This window comes from Micropterus salmoides, unplaced genomic scaffold, assembly GCF_014851395.1.
Source record: "Micropterus salmoides isolate LMB-PRFRI ecotype aquatic unplaced genomic scaffold, ASM1485139v1 Ms_hic_scaffold_7, whole genome shotgun sequence".
Classification (NCBI taxonomy): Eukaryota; Metazoa; Chordata; class Actinopteri; order Centrarchiformes; family Centrarchidae; genus Micropterus; species Micropterus salmoides.
Window position 1 is genome coordinate 24,142,824 of NW_024044459.1, and position 10,549 is coordinate 24,153,372.

At 38.3% G+C, this 10,549-nt stretch overlaps 1 protein-coding gene across 2 annotated transcripts; it reads left to right on the top strand.

Moving 5' to 3' along the window:
• The first annotated feature begins 2,743 nt into the window (after positions 1-2,743).
• cfap251 (cilia and flagella associated protein 251) lies at positions 2,744-10,214 on the top strand. 2 transcript variants are annotated; one of them, XM_038702958.1, is made up of 20 exons: positions 2,744-3,550; positions 3,736-3,876; positions 4,057-4,166; positions 4,248-4,356; positions 4,971-5,051; positions 5,151-5,228; positions 5,309-5,350; positions 5,479-5,690; positions 5,792-5,968; positions 6,046-6,296; positions 6,425-6,576; positions 6,810-6,986; positions 7,095-7,279; positions 7,365-7,479; positions 7,875-8,038; positions 8,136-8,226; positions 9,047-9,190; positions 9,327-9,555; positions 9,703-9,825; positions 9,949-10,214. In XM_038702958.1, the coding sequence occupies exons 1-20, from the start codon at positions 3,017-3,019 to the stop codon at positions 10,074-10,076; spliced, it is 3,243 nt and encodes a 1,080-aa protein (XP_038558886.1). In that variant the 5' UTR covers positions 2,744-3,016; the 3' UTR covers positions 10,077-10,214. The 2 variants fall into 2 exon arrangements, with proteins under 2 accessions (XP_038558886.1, XP_038558887.1); XM_038702959.1 differs by having other exon boundaries at positions 9,703-9,813.
• The last annotated feature ends 335 nt before the right edge of the window (positions 10,215-10,549 follow it).

Here is a 10,549-nt window from a genome sequence, read left to right on the forward strand (position 1 = left end):
GGCCAAACTGAAGCTAATAGCAAATAGCTATTGAAAAATGCTAATTGTTCTCAGTTGTTTACATTCGTTAGTGGCAAAATACAGATAGTGATTTTGAAAATTCTCTCTGGTTTTTAATTTCATTTTAGTTGCCTGATACTTTAATAATAACACGTAGCCTACTTGGTTATCAAACTGCTGTTTGTAGTTTATACTGAATATTTGATAGTTTTATGGGTTCTGATATCCTCCAAACAAACTTTCTTGAAGACTTAGAGCATAGTAGTTATGTTGTGGGCCTATAAATGGTTTTAAATCTCCTGCTTACTTACGTAGGCCTACTTACTTTCTGTTCTTTGCTTTCTTCCACTTCTTCCGCCTGCATGTCATCTTCTGTTAAAACAACCTCAGCAGGTTCTTCACGTTTTTTTCTGCTGTCAAAGTAATCTGTCTCAGCCTTTCCCAGTCACTGAAAACACATAATGCCTCATGTCTTGCCTGTTATTCAATCATTCATATTATATTTAATGTATTGTGTTGAGGTCTCTTTCTTTTAATGAAAAGATTCCCAGATAGTCAAAATGTACATAATTATAATAGTTCAGACTAAACTGTCCTCTTCCCCAAAATCCAAGTATTTCCAAGTGATTCACATGATGCATGACGTTTGTTTAGGATCAGGGGATTCACTGCCCCCCAGTGGTCACATTTACAAACTGCACCACAAAAGTTAGATTCGTCAAGTGCCGTCAATGCTGACATGACAGTATTCTAGCACTTCCGGTAAATCTTTTCAAAAAGACTCACTGTGACTAAGAAAAAAGTTAATTTGGTTTATGAGTTTACATTCAACAAATACACACAACTGATAATAAAATGAATTCTAACTATTAAAAAACAAAATAATAATAGTTATTATTGTTATAAAATTTAACAATTATTTCTCTTTTGGTGTGTTGAGACAGAACGTGAAGCGATTTTTTATCCGATTCCAAATGCCTAATTTGTTTCTATTTTTTTAATATATATAGCCTATCTGCCATCCATCAAATTATTTCAATAAACTTGACGGCCAGTAGGTGATTGTCCACGTCCAAAGAAAATAAACCATAGCTATGTCTACACAAAATATGCATTTCTGCTAAATCGAAATTACAGTAGCAGAAATATCACGAACTGGGCTAGGCCTAGTAATCCTGCAGTCCTAATGTGTAGCCATACAGAAGCGAGTAGAAGAACACAACAGCCGACGGAGGGAAAAACAAAGTGCTGCAGCAGCATGACTGAGGCCGTTCAGAATTAAACAGGGCGGTTTGGGGTTCTCACTTATCTTTCAAATAAAACACATCTTTGCGCCGCAAATTGAGTGTTTATTTTACAGTAGATTAGATTAGATCAGCCTTTATTTGTCTCACAGGTGAGAAATTTCAACATTACAGCAGAAAGTGGATAGCGTGGAATAAAGTAAAGTGATAAAGGACATTAACATAATACTAACAATATCAAAATTCAAAATAAATGATACAATACTAAAATTAAAAAACTAGTTTTTACACCTATAAAACAAATTACCAAATATGAAACAGTGCAAGTGACCATGTGCATGTTGGCGTGCTTTTCCTTGAGACTTAAAACAGATAAAAACAAATAAAAACAATGTAACAATTATACATTATTTCAGAGTTTTGTAAATGCCCCTAAAATTAGTTCAAGAAGAGAAAATCCCCCTCAAATATTCTGATATCCTCTACAGATTCTCATTATGACCCAGAAAGTGAACAACAGACCATATCCTGTCTGTTTTCATCCAGTCTCAGTTTTTAAGAATTTGTTTCCAAATACAACTGTGGTGTTTTAAACAGGAAGACTGTGATTCATCTTCAACAGTCTTTTTAAGAAAGGACAAAAGTTAAATTAGATTTATCAAATGAATATGTCAAATATGATAATGAAGCCTATAGCCTACAAGCTAATTTCCCCAATAAGTAATTTATCATATCAACATTTATTAATTAATTTATATTTTTCATGAACCCCAATTCAATCAACATTACCTCTTATCCTCATTTCATGCAAGGCAGGTTTAAAGGGGATTTTTCCCCTTGCAATTCATGTATGTAGAGTTTCCCATCAGAAACTGATGAAGTGGTAGAACCGGTAGAACCCAAAATAAAGGCCTACTTGTTAACGTGGTTAACAGGCTATTTTCTGTCACTGTTGGTCTTAAGACCATTCCCTTCTCCTAGGAGGAAAAACTTGCTCCCAATTCACTCCCTTTTCTCTGCTAACCAGCCAAATACTATATTAGCCTATTTCAAATAGTATATATGTTAGTATATATTACTAATAAATACATTTGCAATTAATTTAATTACTGCATTGTAATTGCCACATGGACCATGGGACCCAGACCCTCCCGTGGTCTGCTTTGCTGCGTTGGTAATATAACTTGTAAATGTGAAATTAAACTTAAACAGCATCATACTTTATCAGATCTTTATAAGTTCTGTTTGTTTAATATGATATTATATATTTCAATATGACAAGAATTAATTCAATCAAGGTCATTCAATTTAGCAATTATTCGTTACAAAAAACAAAAATAACAAATACTGGTAACTGCAGCCAACCATAAACTGTATATAAAAAGCAGCCAACTGTTAAAATGTATTATTAATCGTGCTCTTAATTTGAAATGCCTGAGCGGAACACCTATTTCAAAGCGCGTCACTCGTCTTCCACTTGCTCAAAGGTAACTTGGCAACGAGACGCTTCGCAGGAGCTAACGTTTTAGAGATTTTGTTTTTCACACAAAAGACAAGTTAAGACTTAATAGAAAGCGATTTAAACATAAAGTTTTTGTCGTTTAAATGAGGCTGAGTATACAAAATCGATAGGCTATTGTGGTGGTGGGTTTTCGGGTTAATTTATTTGCGAAATCGTTCATTGCCTAATGTTAGTCTTCGGCTGATTTAGTCTAATGTTACCTAAGTTAACTTTGCCACAAGCAGAGACGTGAAGTGTTTGATTAGACAGAATGTCAGATGCTGAAACAAAGGAAGAGGACAGGAGGAGTGCAGGAGTTAGAGAGGACACAGAGACCAATGAGGAGGACAAGAGGAGTGCAGGAGTTAGAGAGGACACAGAGACCAATGAGGAGGACAAGAGGAGTGCAGGAGTTAGAGAGGACACAGAGACCAATGAGGAGGACAAGAGGAGTGCAGGAGTTAGAGAGGAAACAGAGACAGAGGGCAGGAAGAGTGCAGGAGTTAGAGAGGACACAGAGACCAATGAGGAGGACAAGAGGAGTGCAGGAGTTGGAGAGGACACAGAGACCAATGAGGAGGACAAGAGGAGTGCAGGAGTTAGAGAGGAAACAGAGACAGAGGGCAGGAAGAGTGCAGGAGTTGGAGAGGACACAGAGACCAATGAGGAGGACAGGAGGAGTGCAGGAGTTGGAGAGGAAACAGAGGCTGACATCCTCAAGAGGACTGGACAGTCTCAAGTCTACTCAGCAACCAGAGACACACTTTTCCCAAAGAAGATAACTCATACTGGAACACATGCATTAGTAAGTATGTCTGGTATTTGGTAATGTGTGTATTTGTACAAAATGAGATCTATTTGTATATTGACCCTCTACAAGTGCAGACGAGTCAGTAAAATATTCACCACAAACAAAAGGTATTTTCATTAGACAAAAGTGTTATCTGAGAAACGTTCATTGGCTCTAAACAATATCTGCTCTTCTTTCAGTCACTGGAATGGGTATTTGGGATGAATCCCACTCTCCCCGCCTTCATTATGCAAGACCATGATCAGCTGGTGGTCCTCTATGCTGGAGCTCATGTTGGCATCATATACAATCACACCTCAAACTCCCAGCACATACTTCAGGTATAAATCACTTCTTTGTGAGGAATATGTAATAAAAAAGGAGATGAAACAGCATCCTTCAGATTTAGTCAGGAGCATGAGAAACATGGGTGGCTACAGATATCTTTTGATAGTACTAACATGCCGGTTGCGTTGTTGATTTAAAAAGTGCACTGTACAGTATATAATCAATCTCCTCAGGGTCACTCCCGCCCCATCTCATGTATGTGTGTGAATGAAGACAGACGCTGGATTGCATCAGCTGACCAGGGGCCGAAAAGCACTGTGATGATATGGGACTCCTACTCGGGGTATATCTTTTTATTCTACATGTTAGCATTTTTTATGTATTAACTATTCTTCTTGATGGTAACCACATATAAATATTCCAGCATTCCTGTGCATACATTGTTCGATTGCCACCCAGAGGGGGGCGTCACAGCAATGGCATTTTCAAGAGACACAAAACATCTGGTAACCCTCGGGGCTGAGGAAGTTCAAGTGAGTACGAAAGCAGGGTTGGATTGGACAGAGTAAATGAAACATTACAGACTATATACTGTTGTTTATTCTAGCTTGCAAAATGTCCAATCAAGGAAAAAGTAGAGATGGATTTGTGATCTGTGGTTTTGCCAAGTAACACATTCTGGGCTTTGTTGATGATTAAGAGGAAACAGACACCCACTGGACTCTAATTTTGAAGTAGAAGAGTTACTTCTCCTTTCAAACAAAGGTCAAGAGTGTAACACCACCAAACACTGCGTGACTTTCTGTCATATTAAATGTAAAAGCTCCAAATTGTGTGTCTCTTGATAGTGCAGCATATTAGGATCTACAATCTTCATCTGTCATGATTTTATTGTATTTTCTAGGATTAGGGTTTAGGGACTGTTTTATGTTAAAACATTTTAAAAGATATAAACAATGCACCTTTTAATCAAATGGTCAGTATCTCAGAACTGCACTCTTTCTAGAGGTAAAATTGCAACTCCAAGTTCAGAAAACACAAAAACAGCTTAGATGATTGGTATTTAATTTTGGGTGTGACAGTGTGAAACAGTAAATGTCTTTCCATCTATTCACCATCTACTAACCACATGTTGATCTTTTCACAGTGTGTGTGTATTTGGGATTGGACAAATGGAACAGAAAAGCCTTTGTGGTTTACTGAACTCAATCCTAATCATGGTTTTCAAGCAAGTAACTTTTGTCTTCTTTCAACATTTAAATGTCACATAACTTAATGGATGTGACATTCAAGAGATCAAATGTTCCAATGTCTGATTGTTTTTTAGGATTACATCGTTTTTAATCCAAATGATGGCACTCAGCTGCTCAGCAGCAGTGAACGCCAGGTGTTATTTTACAGCAGGGTGAGTTTCTTTGTGTACTGATATACATAATACAGCTGTTTTGTGTATGTTTATTGAAAAATCAGCTGGTCTTTTTTCAGGCCCAGGGAAGTCTGCAATACGTTGCCTTGAAGCTTAAGAAGGTAAAGATGATCATTAAAAATGCTGTAGAAGATTAAATCAAATTGTCTTTTATGGCAATGAGTCACCTGTTCACCAGAAGTTCTGTGATGCAGCCACCTGTGAATCTGATGCTACTATATTCACGCAGCCTTCTCAAACTGTCAATATGGCTTGTGGATCAGTCAGCCAGTCTGTGTTTCACTGGAGAGAGCGGCAGGTCCTAACAGCGACTGCAGCGGGCAGCCTTGTGGTGTGGGATGTGATGGAAGACTTAGCTGCAAACCGAAGCCTCCCCAGAGAGAAAGTCAAGCTCATTCACCTTCAGAAAGATCCGATCACTGCCCTCGCCGTAACTGACGGGTAGCCAGAGCCAGAAATATTCATTGTTATTGTTTTATAAAAGTGGCATGAATTTATTGGTCTCTAATCTCTCTCTGTCTGTGTGTTGTTTGATATCACAGCTGTATCGTAACTGGTGACACTCAAGGTCACATCAAGTTTTATGATGAAGACTTCATACTTCTCACTTGGTACAGTGAATTCAACCTGGACACTATTATTTCCATTTCCTTTTCCAAAGAGTGTACAGAGGGATACCTGGAGGACTGTGCTCTCGAGGCAAAACCATTTATCATGAGGTAGAAGAAATACAGTCTAGTATGTCTTCAGTCTAAACTGTTTGTTTTAGCCAAGCTGACCTCTCTTTTTCTTGCAGGAACTTTGTTGCGTCCACAGTCAGTTCCACAGTAGTACATGTGAATACACAGAAAGGCATCCCTCACATCCTGCTACATGAGGATTGTGAGCCTCTACATGCAGTGTCCTGCCACCCCAAACAGCCAGCTGTGGCCATGGGGAATCAGAGGGGTATTTTAAAAGTGTGGGACTATAACAACAAAGTGGTCATCTGCAGAAGGGTCTTCGAGACAGAGAAGCACATTCAGTGTGTCACCTTTGACCCTCAAGGTGAGCCAGCTGTCTTTGCAACGAACAAATGCTTTTGCTTATAACCAGCGTTAGCCAGCTGCTGCATGAATTCCTAATTTGTCATTACATTCTGCAATGTAAAGAGGCGCCGTTTTGTCTCTGGACAGGAATATACCTGGCAGTTGGCTTTGCCAGCGGAGCTGTTCACATACTCAATTCCAGCACTTTACAAAGTCATCCAGAGGAGTGTTTCCATTACACTGAAGACAGCATTCATCACATCACTTTCTCCTCAGACTCACAGTATCTCGCCACTGCGGTGAGCAAGGCCTTTTTGATGATCAAGTGTAATATGTCTGAACTTAGTTAATAGCAGCAGTGGTTCTGGACTGGAATTTATTATATAAAGTTTGGCCTATTGCTACAGCTGTGATTATGAAAGAACATAGATTTGTGGCTATGATTGCGGATTGTAAATCCTATGAAATTCTATGCTTTAACATTCTTATAACTTCAAGTATGATGATGTTTTATTTCCTTGTTTTCTGTTAGGATGCTGGAAAAGCAGTGACGGTCTTCCTCTTACAGACTAATAAAGGCTCTTTGCCTCGTTGGACGTACCTGGGCAGATACCACTCACACTACAAGCCCATTAAAGACCTTCTTTTTGGGGTTCACCTGGACAGCACCCAGCCCAGACTGCTCTCTCTGGGAATGGACTGCCGACTGGTTAGTTCACTTTGTCAAAATTGTAGGACTATGGACTAGTTTGATGTTTTGTCATACTGCTTTTTATGCCAAATTCTAATTTAGTGCATGTGTGGGACTGATTAATAGGTGGAGTATGACCTGGAAAACAGTGATGTGAATAAGCTTCTCATCCTAAGCTCGGAGCGCATTGAGCAAAGCACTGTGCCAATGTGCATGACTTGGTATCCTCCCCTCACTGCAGAGCAATTTCTTCTCGTTGCCTCAGACCAATACAAGATGAAGCTTTTCAACAGCACCACCAAGATGTGCAGGTCTGTGAAACCATGTAACAAGATCATGTTAATTGTTAAATAATGGCACCGCAAATACTGTAAAATATTATTACATGTGTTACAGAAAGACTGTCCTTGGCCCAGCATATGGCTCTCCCATTAAGAAAATAGCGGTCCTTCCCATGTCTAAAGAACCTGAGACTAACTCATATTACCTGGCATACATCACAGAGGACATGGTCAGTGCTGGCATTTGCTTGTAGTATTTTATTAAATGATCTGCTTTATTTTGTTTGTGGTATTTTATCAATTAACCTGCTTTGTAAAATCAAAATGGGGCTCTATGTATAAAATAAGTAATTTATTACCAGTAAAAAAATATTGTCTTTTATTGTCCTATATTAACACTTGTCAAACAAGCTGTTCCTCTTGTCAGTGTTAATAAAATATATTTGGTCATATTTTTATGGGTTAAGTGGGACAAATGTATTGTGTGAATATGTTTTGTGTAATCCTGCTTTGTGAGACGCTTTTCAACCATATTCAAATTAAGTTGTGTTTTAAGCCCAGTGCCGTTTTAGTGAGAGCAATACACATTATTGATGTTACCACCAAGAGTGTGTTGTATTTCCAGGTGGGTCTTCAGATTTTCCCTCTGGACGGGAACCCCTACAAGTCCAATGCTTTGATCTGCCATCCGACAGGGGTGTCTTCTTTTGCCTGCTCCTATGATGGCCGGTTTGTTTTCACTGCAGGAGGATCTGACTGCACCGTCCTGTCGTGGGAGATAAGCTTAAAGTAAGGTTTAATGGTACCAACCTGAGAACCAGAGGAAATGCATGAGCAGTGTAATCATGTTTTCTGGAGTTAATCCCTTCTCTTGTTGTGTATGCAGTGCATTGGAGGCAGCTTCTGCCTTGGGAGGAAAGGACATGGTACCCTTTTACACTCTTTTAGAGGGAGGCAGAGACGGCAAGTTCTACAGGGTGAGTTAAAAGTGTTCCCTACGACGAATGTTAAGTGAACAGCCAGAAATTATTCCGTTAACTTGAAATAAGAAACACTTGTCCTATTGCCTAATGTGCAGTGCCATCAAGGTTATTATAGTTATGCATTATGTTATTATGCATGTTTATATGTGTTTTTAAGAATTTGGTTTCTTGTTTAAAGTCAATTTTTGCCCTGTGGTTTTAATTATACTGTTCTCAACACAGTGACAGTTTTATTGAGCCTTTGTATATGGATAGTACCTTCATGCCTTGTGATTTTGAGTTTAATTGCTTATGTATAGTTAAAATTTTTATAGTTAATATTTCAATTTGATATAGTTCTAATTCGATTCGAATCAATTTATAGTTTTTGTATTTATATCCTTGTGCTGCTGCACTATCTGAATTTCCCCTGTCGGGATCCATAAAGGCTTAACTAACTTAGCTTATGTAGTATCACTGAGTTGATCTGGTTCTTCCAGCAATTTATAGTGATTTCCCTTTTAAATGGTGAATTTGATTTAGTTGTATTTAGGTTTTCTTGCATTGTTTTTGTGGTTACTCTTTATGAGAGTTGGGTGATTATTTTTAACAGTGTATATATCTTTTGGCAAAATATAACATTCAACATACAATGGTTGTCTACTTGCTATTGGACATCATTGCTGGTATTTAAACATATAGTGTGTTTCTAGATTATACAAGGCCACAAGATTAAGATATCAGTTTTTCCTTGGAGTTCCTACCTTTGGGTTTTAGGCATTTCTGATACCATATTAACCACAGGTCCTCAGTTTATTTGCTTTTCTGTCATTAGGAGATGGAAGACTTTTTCTATTACTGCCAAGTCCGTCATCAAGGCATCGACTCACTGGAGAAACGACAAGTATCTACTAGAATCCCCCTGTCAGAAGCTCCCTCTCTTATGAGAGCTTTGGCCTATTACCCTACTGAGCAAGAGGTAAATGCGTTTAACTGAAGTGACATTTTTCAGCAGCAAATGTCATTTTATTGATCTTATTGGACAGTGAAAAGATCACAAAAAGTGGCTGACACTTCGAAGCTGTATTTAAAATTGCTTCTTTTTTTTTTACCAGGTAGAGGATATGCATAACGAGGTCAAGTTCAGCAAGTATGCCGAAACAGGAAAATATGTGACCGACATTGACCTGGAAGAGTTCATCAAGCTGTATATCAACCACCGACCAGCCTTCGGCATCTCTAGCGATGAGCTTGCTCTAGCTTTTGACGTCCTTGGTCACCGTGATAGTACAGGACAGATTGTTCTGCAGAGACACAAGCTGCTAGAACTTCTACAGGCTCGAGGTACACTGCAGATGTCAGAAAATGACCAGTCTGTTTTTATTACTGTTACATTACTGAGAAAAAGACTGATTCTCTGTTACAGTTTCGAGATACGTATGTTTCATTGTCAACGTGGCCCAAAGTCCAACATATGCATATCTTTTAAAGGAGAACACATGACAGAGGAAGAGGTGGCAGAGTGCTTCACAACACTTTTAGGCCTCAGTGAAGAGGAGGAAGAAGAAGAAAGAGGAGGGAAACCTTCTGAGCATGATATATGTAAAGCTGACAGTATGTAAAACAAAAACTCACTCACAAACCATAAGATGGGGATTCACATAAGGGCTGAAATCATCACTCTTTAATGTGTGTGTGTGTGTGTGTGTGTGTGTGTGTGTGTGTGTGTTTTTGCAGGTGAAGATTCAGAATATTCACTCGAGTGTGTGATCCCAGATGAGATATCTATGGAGACATTTACAGGTCACATACTGGGCTTCCCTTCTTCAGCAGAGCTAAGCGGCAGGTCTTCCCCTCCAGAGTGATGAAAGCAACGCACTGTCTAAGAGAAATTGTTTTGGTCACACAAGGTTTCTTTTCCATAACGTGCCCTAACAGAGATGCTGGAATTTTGATGTATTTCAAATAAAAATATGATGAATAAATATCATTATTAAGTTAGATCCTCATGTTTATCTTTGTCACACACAAGATTGAAGGTTCATTTATTTATCTTTTTTACAACACAGGGGTGCACATTGACATGAAAGTGGAAGTCCTCTTCATGCTACACACACACACACACAGAACATATATATATATATGTAAAATTAGAATAGAATAAAAATAAAAACAACATGAGTAAATAAATAATCATATACTCTCTTTTAAAAATGCACTTTTATTGGAAGGCATATCATGATTTCATCTGAGCTGCCTGTTTTTTATTTTAGTTATATAGCGTTGCTATTAATTCTAGTCTTATTCATATAGTCAATCTGTTTGCTTATTTGTGATT